The sequence below is a fragment of the Rhinopithecus roxellana genome, chromosome 4 (genome assembly GCF_007565055.1).
Source record: "Rhinopithecus roxellana isolate Shanxi Qingling chromosome 4, ASM756505v1, whole genome shotgun sequence".
NCBI lineage: Eukaryota > Metazoa > Chordata > Mammalia > Primates > Cercopithecidae > Rhinopithecus > Rhinopithecus roxellana.
Window position 1 is genome coordinate 150,741,507 of NC_044552.1, and position 27,787 is coordinate 150,769,293.

Genomic DNA, 27,787 nt, shown 5'->3' on the forward strand with positions numbered 1-27,787 from the left:
GGTGACACTGAGTGAGACGCTCACGCCCCTTTAAGACAGAAAGTCCGTTGGAACCGTCTGCTGCTCCCTGGTCTCTGGAGATGAGGCGGGAGGACTTGGGGACAGCTGTGGAGACACGGCCCAGATGATCCGGTCCTGGCAGAAGTGACTGGCGGGGATCAGGTGAGGTGACGAGGTCTGGTGTTGGGGCTGAGGGAAGGGTCTTCCCCGGATGAGGGGGTCACGAGTTTGGGGCCGAGGACACTGGGGTATCCCCTCGGAGGAGCGGGAAAGAAGGAGCTTTCTCAGGGCTGTGAGGACCGGGGACCCCCGCCCACTTCCGCAGACACTGTCCCAATCCCCGCGGGGAGGGAACGGCCAGGGATCCGCTTACTGGCAGGTCTTGCTCTTGACCTTCGATTCGCTTCCATCAGGAGACTCTCTTTTAAACAGCATTTCTGCGATCACTGTGGTTAAACTGTTCATTCTCAGGTTTGTATACAGTGAGAAGTTTATGAATAAACAGCAGGGGTTTCGTCGGGGGCCACTCGCTTCCTAAAACCGAGAGGGTGCGGCAGGGGTGGGAGCAGCTTTCAGAGAGGACCCTGCAGGCTTGCAGGAAGCTTTGCGTTTTCTCTTTTGTTTTAGTTTTCTGATTGCTGTGAGCTTCCTAGAACTGGCATAAATGCTGTACCTATAAAAAGGAGTTTCCTTTCCGCATCTTCACCATGAATTCACAAAAGACATCTGATAGTTCAAGACTCAGACTCAACACAGTGGTGGGTCTGCCTGTGCCCTCCAGTGGGTGCTGATCCAGTGGTGCCGGTTAAAGGACTGAGAATTTCCTCAGGGTCGCACGTGACCATCCACTCACATCCCGCTCACACTCGCGACCATTCCACTCACATCTGCTCACACCCATTCACATTCCACTCACACCCGCTCACACCCCACTCACATCCTTCTCTGGATGACCAGAGTGCATTAGGTGTCAGGCTGATCTAAGATCTAAAGCATTTTCCACGGAGGATGGTGGAGAGCCAGGTGTGGACGGCTCAGTCCCTCCGTCTGTGGATGGTGAGAGTGTGTTAGGTGTCAGGCTGATCTTCTAGGAACTGAAGTGTTTTCCATGGAGGATGGTGGAGAGCCAGGTGTGGACGGCTCAGTCCCTCTGTCTGTGGATGGTGAGAGTGTGTTAGGTGTCAGGCTGATCTTCTAGGAACTGAAGTGTTTTCCATGGAGGATGGTGGAGAGCCAGGTGTGGACGGCTCAGTCCCTCCGTCTGTGGATGGTGAGAGTGTGTTAGGTGTCAGGCTGATCTTCTAGGAACTGAAGTGTTTTCCACGGAGGATGGTGGAGAGCCAGGTGTGGACGGCTCAGTCCCTCCGTCTGTGGATGGTGAGAGTGTGTTAGGTGTCAGGCTGATCTTCTAGGAACTGAAGTGTTTTCCACGGAGGATGGTGGAGAGCCAGGTGTGGACGGCTCAGTCCCTCCGTCTGTGGATGGTGAGAGTGTGTTAGGTGTCAGGCTGATCTTCTAGGAACTGAAGTGTTTTCCACGGAGGATGGTGGAGAGCCAGGTGTGGACGGCTCAGTCCCTCCGTCTGTGGATGGTGAGAGTGTGTTAGGTGTCAGGCTGATCTTCTAGGAACTGAAGTGTTTTCCATGGAGGATGGTGGAGAGCCAGGTGTGGACGGCTCAGTCCCTCCGTCTGTGGATGGTGAGAGTGTGTTAGGTGTCAGGCTGATCTTCTAGGAACTGAAGTGTTTTCCATGGAGGATGATGGAGAGCCAGGTGTGGACGGCTCAGTCCCTCCGTCTGTGGATGGTGAGAGTGTGTTAGGTGTCAGGCTGATCTTCTAGGAACTGAAGTGTTTTCCACGGAGGATGGTGGAGAGCCAGGTGTGGACGGCTCAGTCCCTCCGTCTGTGGATGGTGAGAGTGTGTTAGGTGTCAGGCTGATCTTCTAGGAACTGAAGTGTTTTCCACGGAGGATGGTGGAGAGCCAGGTGTGGACGGCTCAGTCCCTCCGTCTGTGGATGGTGAGAGTGTGTTAGGTGTCAGGCTGATCTTCTAGGAACTGAAGTGTTTTCCATGGAGGATGGTGGAGAGCCAGGTGTGGACGGCTCAGTCCCTCCGTCTGTGGATGGTGAGAGTGTGTTAGGTGTCAGGCTGATCTTCTAGGAACTGAAGTGTTTTCCACGGAGGATGGTGGAGAGCCAGGTGTGGACGGCTCAGTCCCTCCGTCTGTGGATGGTGAGAGTGTGTTAGGTGTCAGGCTGATCTTCTAGGAACTGAAGTGTTTTCCACGGAGGATGGTGGAGAGCCAGGTGTGGACGGCTCAGTCCCTCCGTCTGTGGATGGTGAGAGTGTGTTAGGTGTCAGGCTGATCTTCTAGGAACTGAAGTGTTTTCCATGGAGGATGGTGGAGAGCCAGGTGTGGACGGCTCAGTCCCTCCGTCTGTGGATGGTGAGAGTGTGTTAGGTGTCAGGCTGATCTTCTAGGAACTGAAGTGTTTTCCATGGAGGATGGTGGAGAGCCAGGTGTGGACGGCTCAGTCCCTCCATCCGTGGTGTCCTTCCACCTGGTCAGCTTCGGGCTTGGGAATGTGCACAGGACCCCAGGGGAGAAGAGCAGCTGTTGTTCCTGCTTGCCCTTAGGTTGAGGCTGGGGCCTTCAGCCCACACTGAGTGGGTAAGGGGGGCTGCATTCAGATGTCGCCGTAGCTCTTCCCTTCCCAACCAGGATGCTGGAAGGTCAGCTCGAGGCCGGGGAGCCCACGGAGGGCACCCACCCAGAAGACCCATGCCCGGGAGCTGGGACTGCCATGGAGAAGACAGCTGCGGCAGCCGAGGTCCCCAGGGAGGATGGCAATGCCGGGGAGATGACGGTGAGCTGACCTCTGTGGGGACAGAGTTAGTCCCACCAGGCAGGACCCTGATTCCTGTCCCTGAGGGCTGTCATTGGACTTTCCCTAGCCGGACCCCTGTAGGAATGAGCCACTCCGGGACACGGATGCTGAACTTCCTCTCCGAGGGGCACGTGGCTCTCTTCCCCTCTGCAACCTTCTCTCATACTGGATGGGAGGCAGGATGGGGAGTTAAAGAAAATAAATTAAAAAGTTAAAGAAAATTAACATTCCAGCTTTTCTCCTCTAATCCGGGAGAAGGCACCAGGCTTTAAAAACTTCATTAATGAAAATCAGAAGGTTGACTGCCTCACATCATCCCAGCAACCACCTTCCTCACCGGACCCTGGTGGACAGTGCTTGCTCTCATGAAAGTGCCACGGGTCCCTGTGGTCAGGGCCACACAATGCAGGGCTCACGATTCCACTTATTCTCAGAACCAGGCTGGAGGTTCTATGGTCCAGTCAAGACCAGCCTGGCCAACATGGCAAAACCTCATCTCTACGAAAAATACAAAAATTAGACAGGTGTGGTGCTGCGCACCTGTAATCCCAGCTACTGAGGAGGCTGAGGAACAAGAATTGCTTGAACCTGGGACGCAGGAGTTTGCAGTAAGCTGAAATCACGCCACTGCACTCCAGCATGGTTGACAGAGCAGGACCATGTCTTAAAAAAAAAAAAAAGAAGAAGAAGGAAAAAGAATGCCAGCCTCTTATTGCCGTAGTAGTGTTTTAACAAAGAATCATAACTCACTGAACATCTATATCTGGTTATATAATGTAGACTAACACATGATAAACACTACTGAATAAGACTAAAGCTATAGCCAGGCATGGTAGCTCATGCCTGTAATCCCAGCACTTCGGGAGGCCGAGGCAGGTGGATCGCTTGAGCCCAGGAGTTTGAGACCAGTCTGGGCCACATGTTGAAACCCCATGTCTACTAAAAATACAAAAATTAGCCGAGTGTGGCGGCGCATGCCTGTAGTCCCGTCTATTAGGGAGGCTGAGGCAAGAGAATCACTTGAGCTCATGAAGTTGAAGTGTCAGTGAGCCGAGATCCTACCACTGCACTCCAGCCTGGGGGACTGAGTGAGACCCTGCCTCAAAAAAAAAAAAAGAAAGGAAAAGAAGGAAAAAGACTGCCGTTGTCCTGTGTATCTCATCGGGTGTCTTTTTGTCCAGAAAGACGTTGGTCTTACACCAGAGAGGGCTTGAGTATTTTGCAGATAAATGCACCCATTGTGATATCTGAGAAGTCTTCTGCTGTTGTCTTCCCAATAACAGCCATTACAGCAGCAGATCACCAGACTCCACCAAGAGCTCGGGAGACAGGAGTCTCTGTGGGCTGATGTTCACAGAAAACTCCAGAATCATATAGATGCTTTGAGGAAGCAGAACCTGGAGCTGCGAGAAGAGCTGAGAGGTCTGCAGAGGCAGCAGTGGAAAGCCAGGAAGAAACCTGCAGCGCGCCCACACACAGGGCGAGAATCACACACTCTGGTACCAAAAGTGCATTTGTGTTTTTGTGTCGTTTGCATTATGTAAAAATAGCGTCCCCGTAAAGATGTGGGCTTTATTGCTGGGTAACGTGGTATCACTCACGCTCCAGGTGGTGGGGGGGTCCCTATCTTTCCATCAACTCCATTTCCCATAAGTAATGATTAAAGAACTGGATACATCAGACCTCTCACCTGGCGCTCCAGCAGACAGAAGCATAGCCGCCTCCATGCTGCGTGTCTCACGTCTAGAATTCTAAGACATCTCATGATGCCTCAGGACAACAGCAGCAGACCCTTACTGTGGACTTTACATGGGCTAGGTAGGGCGCTTTACCGTCTTACTCTCTACAACGACCCTATGAAATGGATATTATTACTAACTCCATCACAGCCATGGGCTGGAGAACGCAGAGCTGGGATTCGAACCCAGACTGACTCCAGAGCCAGCTCAGAGGCCTGGTGTCCTTCTGTTCATCCGCTAGGACAGCTGTGTAGAATGCGATAGAGACCTGTTGAAATGGGAAAAGTTCCCTTGTCCTCGTCGCAGGGTGTGCGATGCGGGTGTCGCTCGCTGCCTCAGTGTCCCACTGCTCAAACCTCTGGGGAGCGTAGAGACCGGCAGGCTGTGCAGCTCCGACCCCATGGCAGTGTCTTGGGGTGAGTGTTTACAGTTGAAGCCCGAGTGGACGTGTGTTACAGGGCATTCTTTCAGTTTAGCTGTCTGTAGGCGGCTTATGTTTATCAGCTCAATTAGACCCTCTGCCCTATCACTAGGACAGAGGGCTTTCTGTATCCCGGGTTCTTGCCTTGGGGTACTTGAAAAAAACAGATCACACGTGGGCTTGGAGGATGGGTGCAAGGTTTTTTATTGGGTGATGGTAGCTCTCAGCAGAAGGGGGAGCCAGGATGGAGATGGGGTGGGAAGGCGGTTTTCACCTGGAGTTGGGCAGCCCAGCGGCTGTGCTCTCCTCTGACCGCCCTGACCAATCTCGCTGTCATTCAGCCAGTCAATGGCTTGCTGGCATCTGCCAATGTATTCCTCTTGATGCCAGCCACTTGTGTCTCTGCCCGCTAGGGTCTTGGGGTTTTTATAGGCACAAGATGGGAGTGTGGCAGGCCAGAGTGGTCTTGGGAAATGCAACATTTGGGCACGAAAGCAGAAATGCCTAGGTCCATGGGCACAGGCCCGGGGGTAGAGCCCTAGCCAGGGACCTGCCCTTCTCTAGCCCAGGACTTTCCTGCCCCAGTCCCATGTCATTGCCCTGCTCTATCCCAAAGGAAGAACCAGCATTCTCATGCTGAAGTAGTCAGTGCCTCCCAGCACCCGCCTGCCTTTATAGAACACTGAGCTTTCGAGTTTGATCACATGTGGCTCAAAGACCGAGCCTAAGAGAGTGTGAATGTGGCCAGTGTTACCACTGCCTTGTCTGGGTTCTGTTTCCCACACATGGGTCTAAACAGCTTGAATCATTAAAATTATACACACAGGTAACGACACATGGAACCATGTCAACACCCTCCAAATGTAAGTGGAGATATTTCTCAGTGGGTTAAGAAAAGTACTGACATTTCCTATCTGCACTTATGGTGTGAACTTTTAAATCGGTACTTCCAGGACTTAGAATAGTTCCGATACAGCACAGTGATTACAACACACGCACACACACACACACGCACACACACAGACATACACACAGGCACCCACAGAATACATTCCAGAGGAGCCTGCTCTGTGGTCGGTTCTCCCAGCATGGCAAGAACAGCCACAAATTCCTCTACAAGAAATTACGGGAAATCTTGGAAGTTACTCCTACTCTTCGGGAGCTCTGGGAGAGCTTTTTCTCCATGGAGATGGCTTCTGTTGCCTCAGAAAGAAAGCGGGTTTAGTCTATCAGCACAGCAAAGCGCCTAGTCCTTCGGTGGAAGGAAGAGTGGAAGCCAGTCAGGTTGTTCCTCCATTAGAGGTAGAGAGGGGGAAATTGCCACAAATACTGGCCGGGATTGTCTGCCTTCTGTGGGGAGACCCCAAAAAGACCCACAGGGATTTTTTCCCTGCGTATACTGTATGCCAGTTCCTAAAAGATAGTATCTACTGCCCCATTTGCATCGTTGTACGTTCTTCGAAATGTTACCACAACAATAACCCCAAGAGTCAATGAAGTCTCATTCTATCTTCGCACTCCCTGCAGATTTATCTTTCTCTTATTTTGAGATTAGAGTTTGGTGAATTTCCAAATGTTTTTGATTCTGTGCATCGTACTGGCCACCATGGGGCTGTTTATGAGAAGAGGATCTATGCTCACAAGAGCAGACCTGATGTGAAGAAAGAGGACTGGATATATAAATTCCACACTTTAAATATGCGTAGGTGTATCTGTGTAGTTGCAGTTTTAGGGACTGAGTATCTAAAAGGCTGAGGCACGAGCACCCACGGAACGTGGGCACGGCTGTGTGGGTGAGCCACTCTGGATCGGGTGTTAAGGGTTCATTCATAGCAACTCTCTCCCCTTCTCACTCCCTCCTCCTCCTCAGAGGGGAGAGCAAGGAAAAATTAAACATTCCAGACTGAACACACCTCCTCCCACCTGAAGGATGATGCTATTCCAGGTCAGTCTGCTGGTAACAGAGAAAATTGGGAATTTGCATTTCGAATCTTAGACAAGTTGTAGAGACAACCGTAGAAGGAGCATCACACTTTCCTCCTCCGTTACCACATTCCCTGTTGAAGACACAGGAGTCTAAAGGAAGATATGTTGGGTGTTGTTTATTCTGTGGCCTTTGGGAGCCTGTGATCATTTTGAAACAGGGAACCACGACAAGAAACACAAAGCAATCATGAGCTCCACAAAGTTTCCTTCGCAAACGTTGACGAGGGTTTCTGTTCTTATCAACGTGTTAGGGGGAAAACCCAGTCCAAGTTCCCCCACCTTGTACCCTAATATTTTCTAGGACATTCCAATTATTTTTGATTGTATTAAAATTCGAATTTATTTTCCCTTCGAAAATGTGAAGATTTTCCCTGCGTTTTGTCTTTTAGGCATGGGAACCTGCTTTTGGAAACATTTCACCTCTGTCAGTTGATGAGGAGACGATGCCCAAATACGTTGGCCGCAAGAGTCAGAGTGCTGCTGTCCTGGGACAAAGATCGTCATCTAACAGCTTAACTCCTCCAAAGGCGACCCTTCGTGCTTATCATCTCTAAAGAGCAGCAGGGGTTCTGTACGCACACACACACACACCCCGTCAGCTCCTCACCACACAATCTCACCTCCCTGGGCGAGCGTGGTGCTCCCTGGAGTCCTGTGTTCTTCCAAGGACCCGGGTGCGTGCCTTTCAAACAAGATCCTAACCCACAGCACTTCCGCGGCAGAGCAGATTCCAAGTCCTCCCAGCGGCCTCCCTCTGAGCACTCACAGCAGCAAACGTCTGGCTGGGGCCAAGCGGACTCGAGGCTTTGTTTCCGTGGATGCCACATGCGTGGTGCTCTCTCCACACACCGTGGCCCGTGTGTCTTGGGGCTCACAGCCCCCCACACTCCCTGCTTCTGCACTGCGGTCTTGCACCTGCTGCTTGTCAGAGTGGAACCCTCGGAACGGGGGCTGCACCGCTTGCTTGGGGGCCACAGTGCAGGATGCTATTTTGTCTCTATCATATTTTTCCTTGTTAAAATTAGCTCTTCTTTAGAACATTCTGCTGGCCATTGATCTCTTCCCGTCCCAGATTTGTGTCACCCTCACACTCGGGAGGCAAATCTCGTGAGTCCTCAGCCAGCAACTGAAACTGGGTTGATGTGGATGGAGAAGACGGCCCCCCAACTCCTGAAGATGATTTATCCCCCCGCAGTCTTTCCCAAAGCAACTGCTGAGCAGATAGCACTTTATTCCCTGAAGGAATATCAAAAATCTACTCCAAGCATTTGTCACAAGTAGGAAAATAGCCTTTTCAGATCCTATGAGTACAAAACGTCGAAAGTCCCAGGGTGGACTGCGTGGGTCCAGCCTCCTGTGAGATGCGGACTCCTCTCACACTCCCTCACTGACCTGAGTTAATCACATGTGTGCCGGGCAATGTACGAGTAAATAGATAACTGAATGGGTGGCTTATCCACGCCTCGAAACTATAAGTTTTTAAACAGCAGAAAAGGTAGGACATTATTTTCATTATGCATTTTTGAATTGAGTTTCAAACACTTTATTTCACTGTTGACTTTATTCTACAATATCAGCCATACAGTTCCTGAATTCCTCAAGAGCATGGAATGTAAAGTGTAAAATGTAAAATGAAGAAAGAGAGACACCAAGCAGGGATGCCTCCTGTGTCCTTCTGTAGGAAGCAGGGGTAGAATCATCCAGATTCTGTGGTAGCCGGTGTGATGTGTTGCTTAACCTTTTAAAATAATATGGTGGTTACTAATGCAAAAATATTCCCACATTTATTTTCAGCCAATGAGTTTAAAGACAGAAAGAATTAACTTGGGGACAACACCACCACAGGAAGATAGAGAGAAAGGTCCTCCCGGGAGACATCAAGACGGAAATCCGACACCCACTGGAAGGCTGACTCCTGGTGCAGAAAAACGGGGGGTGTCTGAAGATGAAAAGGTGACTTCGGAAACCTGGGTCACTCTACACTGGCCACATGGAAAATTCAGATTCAGATAAACTTCCACTTAGGTCTATTAAGAGTACTCAATTTGTTATTCGAAATAGACCTAGTATTAACCTAATTACGTTTTTATTTATGTATTAATATAACTTTATTAATACATAAATAAATAACATTATTTATTAACCTAAATATGTTTCTATAGATAAAACCTTGAATTTCTTCAGACATGTCTTTAATGCTAAAAAACTGAACAACTTGAATTGGGTTTGAAAAATCAATTGCTTTCCCGAGCTCTGTAGTTGGTATATTTCTGCAGAGTCTTTAAAAGAATTGACCTACCTTGCAGTGTGGAGTGCAGGGCTGTTGGGTGAGCCCTGAGTTCTTGCTGAAAATTGTGGATGGCTGAAGATGGCTTCCTGCTCCCAGCCTTTGGGCGCGAAGCATTGCCGGCTGCAAAACCCTTGTGACAAGGGGGGCCTCTGACTGTCATTGCCCCAGGTTATGCACCCATCTTCCCGAAGTCCGCAGAACTCCAGTGGCAGAAAATCACCAGTGCAGGCTTCCCAGGCCGCTACACTGCAGGAGCAGACGGCAGCAGCTGGAGGAGCTGGTGAGCAGGGTCGGGGACTCCTAACTGTTTCCATGCTTCCTGTAAAATGCAGGGCTTTCTTGTCGATACGCGTGAGTAGAACATCCTACTACAGCAAGGACATGTCCTTCATGGAGCTGCCTCATTTCTGGCCACCATTTGTCTGATTCCCTCGTTGGGTCCTCACCTGGGAGTCTTGCCGGCACCCCCAACTGCCACCCCACACACAGCCCACGTGCTGGTGTCCAGGGGCTGTGGCTGGAGGTTCCGAATCCTACCGGCCGCTTTCCCCTGAGCACACTCCTAGCAGAAGGCTGGGCCTGGGTGGCCTCAGGGGCTCTGTTCCCTTTTCTCCATTTGCCTGCTCATGGCATTGCTGCCACCCTGATGGAGTGCCCTCTCATCTGGCACCTGCCTGGCCTCTTTCCCAAGCCCCAGCTCTGTCCATGCAGCTGTGGGTGCTTTCTGCATTGGGGGTCCCAGCAGGAGGAGCCAAGAGTGCCCCTGGGTGAGTCGGGAAAGAATTCCTTCCTCACGTTGCTGCCAGAAAATGACCATAGCAGCTTCAAGAACCCCGCAGGAACCTATCTTGGTAAAGAAACAGAGGCCTTGTAGTGGGCAAGCCTCAGGTGTGGTCCTTATGCACAACACAGCCCAACCCCGTGGGCACCACTCTCCCTGGGCTGCCTGGCACCTGGACTCCTTTCCATCCTTGGCCCAGGCCTGTGTGCCCCTGCAGGGCAGAGCCCAACACTGTTTTCCTCCCAGGTCTGCTCCCCAGGCCTCCTGTCCCCCAGGCTGCTCATGGCCTCTGCAGGGAGCTTCGTAGAGGTGAGGCTGGTGCCATCTGTCTGCTTCAGACCACCCCAGGCTCTGTGTGCCCTCACAGTGCCCTCTGCGCTCCTCTGCAGGGCAGGGAAGCCCTTCCCATCTGGTCTGCACCAGCCTGGTCACCTTGTTCCTGCCGCCCCTTTCTCTTCAGGCCCCCGGACAAGACCTCAGTTTACTTGCTGGTGCCGGGGAGAACCGGAGGCCTTGTCTCCCACACACCTGCTGGCACCTCTGCAACCTCCAGGCATCATCTCAGCTGCCAGTGAGGCCATCCTGGGGAAGCCGCCGCTGGTCCCTGGCTCTCCTGGAAGCCTGTGATGCTCCTTCACCACGGCCCTGTCCCTTCATAGGTCCCGTAAGCCAATGATGCAGGAATATGACTTTTCTCTCCTGTGTCTGCCTCCCGCAGGACCGGGGGAAGCTTCAGGCAGTGCCTTTCCATCCATGAATCACCTGATCCGTCAGAATACTCGAAAGAGAGTGAGGCCCAAGAAATACTGACTGAGTGTATTCATTAAAGAAGTAATGTTCCTTACAGGATCGCCTGTTGTTGAACTGACCTGACATGTGTATGGTGATCTCATGAACAAGAGAGAACCTGTTCACCCGTTCGCTTAAATTGGATTTAGCAATCGCATTAGGATAATGATATTTCCATAGTGTATATGCACTGTCCTTCTAAATTTAACTTTTTGCATTTTAGACGGAAGCTCATCAGTCTTAGAGAGTTCTGAAGGTGTATTTCTCAGCCACGTTCAAGCTGACGAGTTGACCGGTTCTTCCCCAAACATTGAAGAGCTGCAGGTAGGTGAGTTGAGTGGCTTCTGCGAGGGTGGCCGGCCCAGCTCCCCTCAGGGAGACCTGAGAAGGTGACTTTTTCGTCCTGGGGAAGTGAGATTCGGAGCGGGTGTCAAGAGACGGTTGCATCTTCCCATCTTCTCAACAAGAACAGAAAATTAAGATGATTCCAAATGTCTCTTTATTTCCTGACGTTCAGCTTTTCAAACAGAGACTTTTTTTTAAAGCTTTAAGTTGGTTGCATTTAGCACATAGTCAAACAAGATTAATATTTTTCATGACTTATGAGTTCCCCATGTCAAAATTTCATTTTTTATCTTTTTGGTTTACAGTTCTCAGTTGACATTAATAGACCCGAAGGCAAGAATAGCAAGCATACTTCTAAGCCCTAGCTCGTGGTCCACTTGTAACATGCTATATTTTACAAAAAAAAGTCCATAAAATGAAATTATTTTCTCTATGGCAGGAAATTTGGGCTGTGAACTTACGTATGATGTAAAAGTAGGCACCTGGCGGGGAAGTCTCAGAACACGGGTCCCGCTTGTTTTCTGTTCTCCTGTGAAAAGCCCACATTCTGTTCTGCCCTTTCCGACATCTTCAGTGGGGGGACGAGTAGGAACATCTTTCTTAGGGTTTTGTTTTGTTTGGGGATCCAGCTAACGAGTTCACCTGGAAGCCTCAGGGCTAATGATCTGCATTTAGAAAGCGTGGCAGCCACCGCAGGTGGTGTCTCTGTGTATTGTTTGTATAAGGTGTTGAATGGGGCAGTTGTGACTGTGGCCACCCTGACCCCAGAGCAAACATACAAGTAGGAGATAAGCACTTTAATAAAACACAAATCATGGTCCGAAGTCCTGGTGCTGACTGTCCAGGGCTCAGCCGCGCCCACCAACTTACAGGCAGAGGCTGCAAAATGCCAGGGTGAGGTGCATTTCTCCCACCTCATACTGCAGTGTTCATAGAGACCACGGGAGACTAGGATTATGCTCTTTCTGCAGAATCTTCCTGTAAACCCACCACCTTCCCTAGAAACAGCACAGCCCATGGACACTAAGATGAAAAAGGAGGAAGTACAGGAAGAAAAACGACATCCAAATTTCAAGGCAGATGACGGCCGGTGGTCCAGTTTCCCCGAGTCAATTTCCAGGAGCTCTGCATGCTGCTCCCTCCAGACAGGCCATGGGCCGCTGACTTGGAGGCCAGACATTTCTAGCATTGTTGACTGCCAGTTTATTTCCAGTAAATAAAGCAATACACTTTTCAGGAGGAAAATTTGTTTCTTTTAAATACTTTAAAAATCCCCAAAACTATAGCCTCAAGTATCTTCCAGCCACCACATTTTAGCCCTTGAGGAGAGCTCAGTTCCGGAAGGACACATCAAGGTGGCGGTGGTCGGCATTGACTCAGGAAGGGGTCAGAAGAAGTGGCTGGATCTCAGCTCACTGCAGGCTCCGCCTCCCGGGTTGACGCCATTCTCCTGCCTCAGCCTCCCGAGTAGCTGGGACTACAGGCGCCCGCCACCTCGCCCGGCTAGTTTTTTGTATTTTTTTAGTAGAGACGGGGTTTCACCCTGTTAGCCAGGATGGTCTCGATCTCCTGACCTCGTGATCCGCCCGTCTCGGCCTCCCAAAGTGCTGGGATTACAGGCTTGAGCTACCGCACCCGGCCATCCTTGTTTCATTCACCGAGTTGGTTTGGGAGTAGGTGAAGGAGTCGTCTTGGTTCAAACCCCATTGAACAGGAGGCTGCTGTCCCGGCCAGCAGGTGGCGCACACCATCAAGGTTTGTTTGGTGGATGGTTGAAGACAGTTTAAGCAGCCAAGCATTCGCTTTTATTCCCTTTGTATTTTCTCAGCTGAATTGACGCCTATATTTCTGAGCTATGGTTAAGAGTGACAGTGTGATATAAATAACAGAAACACATTTTGCCATTTGGAATTTTCACATGCACTTATCTTAACTCCCCAGATCTTGAGACTATTTCTCTCAGGTATTTTCTTTTGCTAATTTTCACATGAGTAATATTTTCAATGTGAAGACAAAGATATTCTTTCTACATTCCTCGTCCAGCATTATGCATATGAGGTTATATAATATTTGCTAATAGTTAATGAAAATCAATACATCTTTGGGATGGGCCGTAGGAGCGTATAGATCAGAAGAATGGGATGAAAAGGAAAGAAAAAGTGCCAAGAGTAATTTTTACATAGTAATTACCACAATTCCTATGGCCCAGGATTCTGAACTCACCAAGTCACCAGCCATGGATGATTGAGACTGATGGCCACTGTGTGACACGAGCTCATGAAAGACGGATGTTTGTGGGACAGATCGTAGCACTTATTCATTACTGATAACCACATTCAGGGATGGGAATTTGGAACTGATCTATTCAGTTAGTGCAATTTGGGGGGAAATATCACAGCTGGTGTCGAGAATGCCATGTAGGCGATAATCATGTAACAATTCTGAATAGAGGAAAAAATAATGAAACCACAATAATCAGCCTTTACATCATTTTTCATCTTGGAGTGTTTGTTTCCATAAAGGTAGGACGGGCACCGAGTGAAGGTTGTGCCATCACCAACTTCCCTGATGCCAGCCAGAAGGAGCTGAGCACAGATAAGAAGAGGACCATCATCCGGTTTTCTAACGGCGATGTGAAGATCAAACCCGATCAGAGAGTGGTGTGTACAATGGATTTTTTTTTAAGACCTGTCTTTTTTTAAAAGAAATCAAAACTAACTCAGTTATTAGGAATGACTTTGCACATCCATACCCCATCTCCTCTGTGTGTTCAGGATGGGGTGGGAGGGAACGGGCAGAGCACAGGCTGTGGAGTCGGGCGAGCCTGTCTATTAGCCTGGCTGTTCTGCTTCCTCAGTGCGCTCAGGCAAGTGAGACCCTGTTGTCAAGACCCTCTGATCTGTGTGGTGACACAAGAGTGCACCAGCACCCCTACTGGCTCTGAGTTCAGTCATTGTTTTCAGCTTTTCTAAACCTCTGCAAAATGTGGTTGATAATTAGGACCTAACTCAAAAGATGGTTATGAAAGTTAAGTAACATAGTCCATTAAAATGTCTCTTCTGCAGAACTCTCTAGAAACATAATGGTAAACACTTAGTAAATGTGCGCTGATTGTAGAACTATCATTAGTATTGCAACAAAGTTAGAGTCAGGAGCTAATCCCTGGTACAAGCTGGAGGTGAGATCCAGGGAGATGGTTTTTACAGCCGGGAGGAGGCATTGTGCCTGGCAGCCACCTCGCAGGAGGAACAGAAAGCACGGGCTTGGGGTTCACAGGCTCGGCCCACTCGCAGCTCTGCCAGACCAGCTGTGCCAACACCAGCCATTTAATTGATCTTATCAGGCCTCAATTTCTGCACCAAAAAAAATCAGGACATATTCCCAGGTCTGGTTCTCAACTGGAGGCAATTATGCTCCCTGCCTTGAGGACATTCGCAATGTCTGGAGACATATTTGGTTGTCACAACTGGGGGTGGTGGGGCTGCTACTGGCATCTAGATAGTGGGGCCTGGGGATGCTGCTAAACATGGCCAATGCCCAGGACAGCCGCTCCCCACCCCCAAACCCCACAGAATTATCCTGCCCAAATTGTCAATAGTTCTGAGGCTGGGAAAGCCCCCTGTAGGTTATTATAAGGACCAAAGTTATGCCATGCATGTATTGCTTGGCACACAGCAAGTACTCGGCAGCTGACAGCTGCTACTACCATGACGATCTTCACTGGTAAAAGCCGATGAGGGGTTTGTGGAAGAAAAGCTGCAGATGACAGTAGCTGGGGGCCCACTTGATGCTGAGGAGCTGTGAAGACGCTGTGACCCCCTGGTTCCCACTACATGTCTCTGTGTGTCCAGGGGTCACAGACGGAAAACACAGACGTTGAGGAGTCTGGAGGGTTTCCAGGCAAGGTCTCCAGGGTGGCAACACTTTTGTCCAGATAATCCAGGGTATAACTTGATTCTCACTGAAGAAAACCTGGGTAATTTACAAAACAGATTGTAAATAAGGTGAGCTAAGGGAGGTCAGGGCAGGGCTTGTAGTGCATTGAGAATAGCCTCTTAGTACCCACACATTACCAAATTGTATTCTAAACATTTCCTTCTTTAGAATGATCAATTTCCCTGTTGTTAGCCAAGCTTTGGGTACAAATTTAGAGGCACAGGGTCCAGGAGTTCTGAGAGACTGCAGAGCGTGTCTCTGTTTTTTGTGTTACTTGCTTTAATGAGAGGTGCCTACTTGTGGCTCTGTGATTTTATCCCAGCTGAGCTTCTCGACCCTTCCTGAGGGCGGATGCTAGAAGTCCCGAGTGTGGACACAGGCGTGGTGTGCCCATCACGTGCTCTTCCACTGACCTGAACTAACTCGCATGCTCCCTTTTTCGCAGGGAAATGCAAACAAGGAGAGCTTGGATGACCCCCTTTAGACGGTGGCCTGTGTTACGTCACTGCCCAGTGGAGGAATCTGTGATACTGATCTCATAGGCTGCCCCAGCCTTTCATTGTGAGGTCTGGGTTTCTGTCACTTTGGAGTAGGAAGTAGCTGTTTCTTAGCCAGACGTGCAGGTGTAGAGAGGCAGAGTGTGACAATTTAAGAATTGCTGAGGTGAGGATGAGTCAGTGGGAGAGAAAAGGGCCTGGCACAGGCCTTGGAAGGACATCCTCGTGTTCCGACCTTTTGCGTGGTCAGAGGGAATGGCCACTGCAGGCCAGCGAGTGTGCACCTCCCCAGGTCTCCTGAGGGCACCTCCGTTCCCTTCAAACCTCTCTGGTCTCCAAAGGGAACCCCAACCCCAGCGAGGAGCCAGAGCTTGGACTTGATCATTATTGGAATGATGCAAAATTGAGCATTTGTGGCTTTCTTCTGACATTTGGACAAATTTCCCATGTGAGAAAAATGTCTTTAAAATAATGGCACAGAAATAGTCCCTTCGACTTCAGTGTTGTGGTTTTTCTAAATAAGTCACCCTCCTATTCTCTCCTGCCTTCTCTCAGCCTTTCTTTGACGGGCAGCGATGCTCTTGCCATGATAGATGGCAGACATGCAGCGACCCGCCAGGGTCCCAGAGCTCGGGAGAGAGTGGATGCCTGTCCGTGGTCCCACTTCAAACAAACATCTACATCTCACTGATGTCTAGTTCTGGATCCTTAATTTTTTAATAACTCCCCCTTCCCTACTTAAGGTCAAGGCTCACTTGACCCAGATGACTGTCCTCTTCCAAAGCAGCTCTTCCCGTCTTCTTTTCCCCACTTTATTGGAAACCAGAGGCGGTCACAATGATGGGAAACTTCACAGTAACGTGACAATTCAAGAGGCATAACCCAGGGACAGTTGACGACTGGAGCATTTCTGCTGTTTGGAGCTGCTCAGAGACCCCTGGTCTGCGAGCTGTGAGGTTTGGGTCTTGGGTCTCCCCACTCATATTCACTATGCTGGACCTGGATCTCCTGTGGGCCCCCAAGGCTGCCAGGCCCAGCAAAGTCCAGCTCAGAGCCCACCAGGTGAAGGACTGGGAACTCCCCCTTGGTCCAGTCCTCTCTCCCACTAGCCTAGAGCCACAGTGTCTTGACTTCTGGGCTTGGGTGACAAGCCCTCTCCCCATGCCCCCTTGCTGTGGAGGGTGCCCATGGACAAGGTCAGCCCACTCCCACCTGCTGGGATGGTGCTTTTACCCACCTGCAGGAAGGACTTTACTAGATTAAATCCAGGTTCAAAATGATAACACAGACTGCCTCTCAACATAGGTGTTTCTGGTGCTTACAGATTTACTATCATGCAAATGCTCAGACGACGTGTACGACCTATCCCGATGGTTTGGAAGTTGTGCAGTTTCCTAACAAGCAGACAGGTGAGTGACATCACCAGGAACCCGCGTGGGTAGGCGCCTTTGCCTGTGTGTGTGTAGAGGTGTGGAGACTTGCAGGTTAGCAGATACTTGAGCCCTGTAGGCAAGTTCCCCACAGCAGCAGCTGTCCAGATAATTTTGGGCTTACCCTGCTTCATGCATGTTTTCCTGGTTCTTATCCAAGAGCTGTGAGCCTGCGGCTTCCGTGCGGGTGTGTAAGTGCACCCAGGTCTGAACGCCTCTGTAAACGCCCTCAGACCTCAGTCGGGGGCTTGTGTTTCAGCTTTTCTGGGCGGGCCTGGCTCCATGGCTCGAGCAACAACCGAGATAAATGGGTGTTACTTATTCGCACAGTGCAGCCAGCTTATTGTCCTAAAAGCCACCACATTCTTTCCTGAAGTCTCTCCTGGACTCTAAAATGCCATCCTCTGGGTAACCCCTGGGTCTCTTGGGAACTGGGCTGCACAGCAGGAGGTGAGTGGAGGGCAAGCCAGGGAAGCTTTATCTGTATTTACAGCCACTCCCCATGCTCTGTTAGGCCTGAGCTCCGCCTCCTTCAGATCAGTGGCAGCATTCGAGCCTCATAGGAACACGAACCCTCCTGTGAACTGTGCACGTGAGGGATCTAGGTTGCGTGCTCCTTGTGAGAATCTAATGCCTGATGATCCATCACTGTCTCCCTTCACCCCCAGATGAGACCCTCTAGTTGCAGGAAAAGAAGCTCAGGGCAGCCGGGCATAGCGGCTCACGCCTGTAATCCCAGCACTTTGGGGGGCCAAGGCAGGCAGATCACAAGGTCAGGAGTTTGAGACCAGCCTGGCCAACATAGTGAAACCCCATCTCTTCTTAAAAAAAAAAAAATACAAAAATTAGCCGGGCATGGTAGCAGGTGCCTGTATTCTTAGCTACTCAGGAGGCTGAGGCAGGAGAATTGCCTGAATCTGGGAGGCAGAGGTTGCAGTGAGCTGAGATCATGCCTTTGCACTCCAGCCTGGGTTACAGTGCGAGACTTCGTCTCAAAAAAAAAAAAAAAAAAAAAAAGCTCAGGACTGCTACTTGTGGTGAGTTGTATGATTATTTCATTATAATGTAATAATAATAAAGTACACAGTAAATTTAGTGCACCTGAATCATCCAACATTCGCACAACCCACACCCATGCCAGTCCATGGAAAAATTGTCTTCCACGAAACTGGTCCCTAGTGCCAAAAAAGGTTGGGGACCACTGCATTAGATGAGAGAACTGTGTTAAAAATATCCCCGTTTGGGCTGGGCGCGGTGGCTCACGCCTGTAATCCCAGTACTTTGGAGGGCCGAGGTGGGCGGATCACCTGAGGTCAGGAGTTCGAGATCAGCCTGGCCAACATGGTGAAACTCCGTCTCTACTAAAAATACAAAAATTAGCCGGATGCAGTGGTGCGCACCTGTCATCCCATATACTCAAGAGGCTGAGGTTGGACAATCGTTTGAACTCGGAAGGTGGAGGCTGCAGTGATCCCATATCATGCCACTGCACTCTGGCCTGGATGCAGAGTGAGACTCCATCTCAAAAAAAAAAAAAAAAAAAAAAATTCTAGTTTGGTAATGAATTTACTAATATTTATTTGTAATTTTTCTCTTTATTATGAATTTGTTTCTTTTTAAAAATCCTTAACCCGTGACACATATTTTTATACCTTTAATGCTTTCTGCTTTAAGTCTATTAAATCTAATAGGTACAGCAGCTTTCTTTCAGTTAGTTAATATATGCCTGGCATATCTGCATCTATTCTTTTTTTTTTTTTTTTGCTATTTCTAAATCTTTACCTTTAAATACAATCTTATAAGAAACAGACATTAAGAAAAATATATAGTCTGAAAATAACTTTCCTTTTAACCTGAGGTTTTATTGCATGAACTGAAAATGTATCAGTATCCTAACTGTCCTCTACAACCAAATCAAGAGTCTTTTAGTTCTAATTCTCCTCCCCAGTCTTTCATGCCATTGTGTTGGCTTCTGCCAGGATTATTACTCTAAGTTGTTTTCACCTCCAGTATTAGTTGTGATTATCACTGTGGTGTTTATGTAGCCAGTGTTTAAACTTTTTAAATTTATGCAGAATTTGGGGCTCTTCTTTCTTGTATCTTGGGCTTTTCTTCTCGGCACCATTTCCTTCTACTTGACGAGCATGAAGAGATGGGGGCAATCAACCCTATCAATTTTGGCTCATCTGAAAATGTCCTTTGTTTTGCCTTGTTCATGAATGGTCGTTCATCCTGATGCACCTTCTGACCCCTCATCCCGTAGCTATTCCATGGCCACTGTGCGGCAGGCACTGTTTTAGGGCTAGGGATTCAGCAGTGAGCAAATTTGTGAAACGTTCTTATTTCATGACATTTTATTGGAGGGAAGCATAAAATAATCAGGTAAAAATAAAAATCTATATAAAATATCAGTCTGTATGAAAAGCTACCGAGAAAAACAAGAGGGTAGAAAGCGGAGAGGGAGTGTGCTGGGCTGCATTCTTAGGGGCCGTTGAGGAGGGCCTCACTGAGAGGTGACATTTCAGGGAGCCATGAGTGATGTGAGAGAGGGAGCTGTGTGCATGTCAGGAAGAACATTCTAGAGTGAGAAAGAGCCGTGAAAAGTGTGGTGTGTCTGAGGAAGAGCAAGGAGGCTGGTGTGGCAGGGTAGAGGAGATGAGGTCAAAGTGCCAGGACCAGGCTGTGTAGACCGTTGTGGAGAAGCCATTGGAGAATCTTGAGCAAGGGAATGACAGTAATTTTTCTCAGCGTGTTAAGGACTTTATTCCAGGCCCACACGGTGCCTGCTGGAGGATCTGATGGTGGTCTAATTTCTTCCTTCGACTGTGATTTTTTCCCTTGCTGATTTAAGAACTGTTCTGTCTCCAGCTACATTATGATCTGTCTAGTTATGGACTTAATTTTGTTCATTGTATTGGGGATTTGTTGTGCTTTTCTTTTTTTGAGACACAGTCTCTCTCTGTCACCCAGGCTGGAGTGTAGCGGCGTGATCTCAGCTCACTGCAACTTCTGCCTCCCCAGTTCAAGTGATTCTTCTGCCTCAGCCTCCCAAGTAGCTGAGACGACAGGTGCATGCCACTATGCCTAATTTTTTGTTTTTTTGGAGAGATGGAGTTTCACTATGTTAGCCAGGATGGTCTCGATCTCCTGATCTCATGATCTGCCCGCCTCAGCCTCCTAAAGTGCTGGGATTACAGGTGTGAGCCACCACAGCCAGCCTGTTGTGCATCTTAAATATAATCACTGTGTCTTTCATAAGCTAGGGTTGCCAGATTTAGCAAATAAAACTGCAGGATGCCCAGATGAATTTGAATTTCAGGTAAACAATAAATGATTTTGTTTTTGTTATGAGTAGGTTTCATTGAGTATGTGGGACATATTTACACCAAAAAGTCATTTGTAGTTTATGTGAAAATTCAGATTTAACTGGGTGTCCTATATTTTATCTGGGAACACTATCAAGTTCAGGGAAATTCACAGCTATTATCTTTATCAATCTTACCTTTCCTCCACCTCCAATTATAGCTGCATGACACCACCTCATTCTAGCCTCTTTCCGTCTTCACATATTTTCTTGTTATCATCTGTGTAAATTATTTATCTATTTCCTAAGTTTTCTCTTCAGCTGAATATTATGTGCTATTTAATACATCCTTTTAGCTTTAATTTTGAAGACTATATTCATTTGTTCTTTTTCAAATCCACCTAGAATTTTTTCTCTTTTTTATTTTCAATTTCCTACTTTAATTTTAAAAATATTCTACAAACATTTGCCTTGTCATCTGTTTCTGGTAGCAGGATGCTTGCCATCTCAGAGCTCCGCATGGTGCTGGCTGCTGCTGGCTTGTCTCTGCTGGTACTTCCTCATGGTGTTGCGTTCCCTCACCTATTTACATTTGTGCTAGTGGCTTGTGTTGGTGGCAATCATATGGGGCCCAGTCTGGCAGATACTATCCAGAAAACTTTGTGTTTGTTTCTGCCAGGTGTTCCAGGGCACGACCAGCCTGGAATCACTTCATGTTAGCTTCTTAGTTTAAGGTGTCCCAGGTACAGGTAGCAGAATTGCAATTGCTGATGGTAAATGAGGGTCACCCTGTAGTGACACATTCTTTGGAAAGAGCTCAGAGATAGACAGCCACACTCCTTGGTGCTCTCCATCTGCCAGCAGGGAGATATTTTCTAGTTCCCTCTTTCCTTGGGGCTCTAACCTTCAGAGAGCATCCTCTTTAAGCATGGACGCAGTTCCAATTCCCAGACAAAGCCCTTCATCCTATCCCAGTAGAGCGACTAAGGGCCAAACCTCCTGGAGACTGCAGAGGACACCAGGGCAGCCGCAGGTCGGGTTCGGGTCTGCGTTCCAGCACCCTCTGGGATTTGTGGCTCCTTCCTTGAACTTGCATGTTCATTTCCCAGGGTTTTTGTGATTTGCTGGAGCATTCCTCAGTATTTGTAGTGGATGTGTGGGTGGGATGTCTGATCTGCCCATTGCCATGGCAGAATCAAGGCCTCCGTGGGGCATCTGCTTCTCCATGACACAACGGACGTCCAGATGGATCCTTGAAGCTGCTGAGACTTAGGCTGTCCTACAAGTTCCTGGCTCCCAACACTTTTTCTTTTTGTCCTAATATTTCAGCCAGCGCAGCTGTGAGTCTTGTTAGAATGTTTGCCTTCACAGGCTGTCATTTAGGCTCTCACTGGGCATGTAGCAGCAAATTGGGCACTAGAGCAACCGTTCTCTTGAGTGACCTCCAGCAAACATTCGACAAAGAAAAATTACACTTGCTAGTTTGCAAAGGTCATGCTGAGCGATTAATATTAACGCCAGTCTTTTGCAAAAGAAAAGTATTTACAGGTCTGTGTTTTATTTTTGTTTAAAAGGCCTAAAACTGACTCTCAGCTGGTCCATGTAGAAGGTCTCAGTTCATTTTCCAGCAGGAATTTTAAGTTCTATTACTGTTCTTGGATATATTTATCATACATTCAACAGTTCTGCCTATGGCTGACATTTCAAGAACAGAGTGAATCAGAAGTGCCATTGTTTCCACTCCTTCCATTTTATAGGTGCAATTGTGTGTGACGTGCATGGTTTTTACACATTCATACAAATCAGCCAAGAACCGTGCATTGATATGTACCAGCCAGTGAGTGAATTCATTTGCTCTCAGCTGTTGACCCAAAGAAGAGCCCCCAGTTTCTCCAGGGTGTTCCATTAATACACAACACGAAAACAATCTTTTACAATTTTGTGCTAAAAATCATTTTAAGGGGTAGAATATTTCCTCAGTTGTCAGGTTCTTCACTGTATTCATTTTTCTTAAATATATTTTGTGGGCTGGGCATGGTGCTCATACTAGTTATCCTGGTGCTTTGGGAGGCCACAGTGGGAGGGTCTCTTCAGGCCAGGAGTTACAGACCACCTGGGAAACATAACAAGACCCTGGTCCTACAAAAAAATAAAAAATTAGCTGGGCATTGTGGCATGCTCTTGTAGTCCCAGCTACTCGGGAGGCTGAGGCAGGAGGATCACTTGAGCTCTGAGTCTGAGGCTGCAGTGAGCCATGATCACACCACTGCACTCCAGCCTGGGTGACAGCGTGAGGCCTTGACTCTAAATACACACACACAGTGAGAGACAGACACACACACACACATACATGTGTGTGTGTGTGTGCTGCCCCTTATCTGTCAGAAACTGCTAACAGTTGACAATACAAATAAAAAAGAAGCAAATGGATATTAAAAGAACAAATGGAGGCCGTGTGTGGTGGCTCACGCTTGTAATCCCAGAACTTTGGGAGGCAGAGGCAGGCAAATAACTTGAGGTCAGGAGTTCCAGACCAGCCTTGCCAACATGGTGAAACCCTGTCTCTACTAAAAATACAAAAATTAGCCAGGTGTGGTGGCACATGCCCATAATCCAAGCTACTTGGGAGGCTGAGGCAGGAGAATTGCTTGAACCTCAGAGGTGGAGGCTGCAGTGAGCTGAGATCACACCACTGCACTCCAGCCTGGGCGACAGAGGGAGACTCCATCTCAATGAAAAACAGAACAAATGGAAACTCATCAATTAAGTTTAATTTGGCAGCTTTTCTTTTTTCACAAACACATCAAGCAGCTGTGCATGTACCCCACATGCAGGCACTGTAATCACATTCCTGTTCCTATAATGAAATAGACACAGTGCAGCAGTATTTCAGCAGGCTCCACAGCGAGTTCCTCTGCGTCAAGGGTTCTGTCTCCAGTGCAAGGTGAAAATCACTGTTATCATCCCTGGAGGATACCGTAGAGGGTGAATTATGGCTCTTTCGTACAATTTATTATCCAGCTGAAAACTGCAAATCAATATGAAAATGTGAAGTTGAATGTTTACCATAGTGAGTCAAAAGCATTCAGAAGCAGAGGGCACTGACTGTGGGGTTAATAATGGACCTTTGACCTCAAACACAGGGACTCAGGGAGTCAGACAGCATATGGGAGGGAAAAGAAAATTTCAGCCAGAGATCACTTAGCAAAGTTGGGAGAATCTAAATTTTGTGTTTTAATGAGACTGAAATCATTCTGCCTAGAGCAAGATGTTCAAGTGCAAATAAAAAATGACAGAGCAGGTACAAAACATGCTGCATGTTGAATATCGGTTCTTTATGGAGTGTGCCTTATCCTGTTCAGGCTGCCATAGCAAAATGCCACAGACTGGCTGGGTTGCCAACAACGGTGTTGGGGGCTGGAAGTCCATAATGAAGGTGCCGGCAGCTGCACTGTCTGGTGAGGGCTGTTGCCTGGTTCACAGACGGCATCTTCTCATTGCAGCCTCACGTGGTGGAAGGGGCGAGACAGCTCTCTGGGGTCGCTTTAGTAAAGGTGCTAATCCCATGCATGGGGCTCCACCCTCATGACCGCATCACTGCCCAAAGGCCTCATCTCCCAACACCATTGCTTTGGGGATTAGGTTCCCACACAGGAATCTGGGGAGGGCACAGCATTCAGCCCATAGTAGAGCAGATCGCCACCAAATATATTTAAGCAGCTGAGTGACACACAAGTGTCCTGGTTTACAAATACAAATCTACTGAATTTGCAAAGACAGGTGTGTATGTTGTTTACATCCTGGTTGAAACAGTGAAACACAGTAAATGCGCTCTCAGATGTTCACACAGTTTTTCTTCTTATTTTCATATAGTATTAAAGTCCTTAAACTCTTATTATAAGTAGGGTTGCCAGATTTAACAAATAAAGATTCAAGTCCCTCACTGAATTTGAAATATCAGATCAACAACAAGTAATCTTTGATATAAAAGTATGTTCCATGCAATATCTGAAATATACTTATGTTAAAAATTATTCATCATTTGGCCGGGTGTAGTGGTTCATTCCTGTAATCCCCGCACCCTGGGAGGCCGAGGCAGGCAGATCACCTGAGGTCAGGAGTTTGAGAATATCTGGCCAACATGGCGAAACCCTGTCTCTCCTAAAAATACAAAAATTAGCCGGGCGTGGTGGTGCATGCCTGTAATCCCAGCTACTCGGGAGGCTGAGGCAGGAGAATCGCTTGAACTGGGGAGGTGGAGGTTGCAGTGAGCCAAGACTGTGCCATTGCACTCCAGCCTGGGCAACAGAGTGAGACTCTGTCTCAAAAAATTAATAATAATAAAAATAAATTATTTATGATTCATCATTTATCTAAAATTCAATTATACCTGGCAACCCTAGTTATAAAGCCAGATGATTAGAAAATACTCTCTATAAATCTCATGAATATTTATAGATTACTTGGATAGAACATGTTTCTAAACAGATTCAATGTAACATACACGTAAAACCTGCATTCTGCAGAAAAATTCTACCCCGATGGCTCCAAAGAAATTGTGTTTCCCGACGGGACAGTGAAACATCTCAAGGATGGACAGGAAGAGACCTTATTTCCTGATGGGACAATCGTAAGGGTGGAAAGGTCAGTAATGTCAGACAATGCGAACCCGAAACATCCCCAGTTTTTGTTTGTGTATTTAATAATTTCCTTATATTAATTTAGATTTTTGCAAACATTTAAGTGCTTGTATAAAAAAATAGAAAATAATGTCGTTGACTCCAGAAGTTTTGTCTTATGGCCTTGATTTGAATCCCTTTATAGAGACTGTGGGTTTCAAATGGACTTTTAGGTATTGACTTCACCGACGTTAGCTGCCTTTGAATTATAACCGTAAAAACCACTCCAGTCTTCAGTACTCACTTCAGACCACATGGTCTAGAAGCCCAAGTCCATTGCAGAACATGTGCAAGCAAATGTTTAAGGCACACCAAGGAGGAGCTCATCAGAGCTGCAATTTCAATGCTGGTTTGTGCAGAAAGTAAAGATCCACCCAGCTGCCCAAGGGAGAGAGTGGGATGTTGTTTTAGACCTTCCCTTTCTTTCCTGATATCCAAGTGACCACCGAGTGAGCGCTGTGGGCTGTGTCTCCTCGCTGCCCTGCCTCCAACCTTTCTCTGAGTTCTGCAGTCTCCTGCTCTCACCATTTCTCTCCTGAGCAATTACGATAGACTCCCCCAGCTTCCTCACAGCAGTCAGAATCTTCCCTGTCACCTCCGGGGCCACTTTTCTGAAATGATTCTATGTGTGTCCCTGTCACTCCCCATGTTAACCCTACCATCCCTCTCACCGTCAGAGCCAGCTGTCAACTCAGGCTTCAGCCTGCAGGTGAGCAGCCTCGGCTGACCTCCCGCCCTGCCTCCTGGTCCTCCACACTTGCCCTCTCTCACCCACACCAAGTTTCCGCTGATGCCGAGCCCACCGTGCACCTTTCCTGCCACTGCCCGTGGCCTTCTGCACCCTCATCTAATGAGCTTTGGAAGGAGGGCTCCAGACCCAGGTGGGGGCATTATTCTGTGCTCCCCACCCCCCACTGGCCTCCACACTGGCAGCACTGGCCCTGGTGCACACCGCCCTTCCACGTGTTTCTCTTCTCAGGAATGGCGACAAAACCATTGTGCTCAGCAATGGACAGAAAGAAATCCACACGGCCCAGTTCAAGAGGAGGGAGTACCCAGATGGCACCGTAAAGACTGTGTATTGCAGCGGCTGTCAGGAAACCGAGTACGCCTCCAGGAGGGTTAAGATCAAAGATGAAGCTGGAAACATCATCCTGGACAAGAAGCAGATGAGCCCTCAACACGCAGAGTCACATGGGAAACGCCAATTGCAGTTTTTTGCTAAAACAGACAAAAACTAATAATATATTCACTGCCCCAAATGATCTTGGAGAGCCACTAAACCTTTAGGACTACCCAAGTTATCTAGAAATTGCAAAGAAAAGGACATTCTCTTCTCTATTTAGGAAACACGGTTAGAGCAGCACCCATCAGAGAACAGGAGGCTCACAAAAGAAAGATTTCCAGTGCCCCCAGCAACACTGCACCCTCTTTGATCATCATAGGGGCCATTTCCGCCTTGTGATGGACCCAGGAGGTCTCTGCAGAACAACTGCCCTTGGACCAGCTGATTCACAAAGTGCTGAGCCTCTCTTCCCTGTGTGGCCCACCCCAGGCACGGCTCATTCCTCCAGCATTACAGAAGCTCAGCCTGGCCAGTTCACCTCTGGTCACCGACACCCCTGTCCTCACTGGGACAAGAGGGAGACAATTCTAGTCACTACAAGGATACTCAAGTGGCGTCCAAGTCAGGTCAGGGCTCCAATACTGCAGTTGTCATGGCCTGTCACTGCCCGGGGAGCATGTCGCCTCCTGAAACTCGAGATTTTTAAAATCCCAATATAAAATGATAACCAGTTACTTACTTCTTTTGTTGTTTTGCAGGCCACCTAGAAATACAAAAGCAGACTGGCATTCATCTAATTTTTATACTGAAATGTGGATGCCCCAAACATGGTTTTGGAAAGAGATAATTTCTTGAAAATTTTATCAGAAGATGCATAGTTATTTAATTTTTTCCAGTATGTACTCATGTTTTTATGAAATACAATACCATATTTTAGTGCCAGGGATTATTTTAACCTTAATACTGTGCACGCATCATCGTAGTCCTCAATATTTGGTAATGCTATTTAAAGTAACTCAAGAACCATGTGCTATCTGGCTTTGAAGGAAAAAAAGGAAGTCTACTACGATTGCAGTGGATGGAGGCCTTTTGTTTTCAGATGAATGCTAAAGCAATGTGAGGCATTTGTCATGCATAACCGGCAAAACAAATCCATTATTAAAAAGCTATTTTGGGTTTGGCTGAAAGAATGGACTTGCCTATCGCTTTGATTGTTTTAAATCAGCTTATACTAAAAATTGTCACTGAAGCAAACAAAACGATACACGGCTATACTGAAAAAATGCACTTCTCATTATCTGTGGGAGATCGGGGAAGAAACAAAGACGCAATTTTATCAGGAAGCCGTGTGCAGGCATCAGATCACCTGCCTGACGGGAAGTTTTCATTAACTATCATCTGCAGTACACTCTCCACTAGTGACAGGTGCAAAATCTGTCATCCAAATAAGATTAATTCAGTGAGCACATGGAATTAATACATTCCATGTGCGGGAAGCCCTTCATGGAATATACATTCTGCAATATTGGAAATCAGTACAAGCTTATTGAAACAACATTTCATACTGATTTGCAAAAAAACAGAATTTACTTTTAGTTCTTAACAATCACCCGAAGGCTTCTTATTAGATGTACA

General features: G+C 47.9%; 1 protein-coding gene across 1 annotated transcript; it reads left to right on the forward strand.

Annotated features, from left to right (window-relative positions):
• On the forward strand, positions 1–26,327 carry LOC104678504 (T-complex protein 10A homolog 1-like). The gene is made up of 9 exons (XM_030929554.1): positions 1–162; positions 2,724–2,868; positions 4,173–4,388; positions 7,425–7,562; positions 8,830–8,988; positions 9,494–9,605; positions 11,119–11,223; positions 24,934–25,051; positions 26,066–26,327. Exons 2-9 carry the CDS (start codon positions 2,725–2,727, stop codon positions 26,325–26,327), a joined length of 1,254 nt encoding a protein of 417 aa, XP_030785414.1. The 5' UTR covers positions 1–162; position 2,724.
• Positions 26,328–27,787: the final 1,460 nt, after the last annotated feature.

What these genes read in the sequence shown, in the direction of transcription:
- LOC104678504 (XM_030929554.1), top strand. Translation starts at nt 2,725, where the DNA reads ATGCTGGAAGGTCAGCTCGAGGCCGGGGAGCCCACGGAGGGCACCCAC. An exon ending in GGCGAGAATCACACACTCTG is followed by an intron (nt 4,389 to 7,424) that starts GTACCAAAAGTG and finishes TTTGTCTTTTAG; the next exon opens with GCATGGGAACCTGCTTTTGG. An exon ending in GGGTGTCTGAAGATGAAAAG is followed by an intron (nt 8,989 to 9,493) that starts GTGACTTCGGAA and finishes TCATTGCCCCAG; the next exon opens with GTTATGCACCCATCTTCCCG.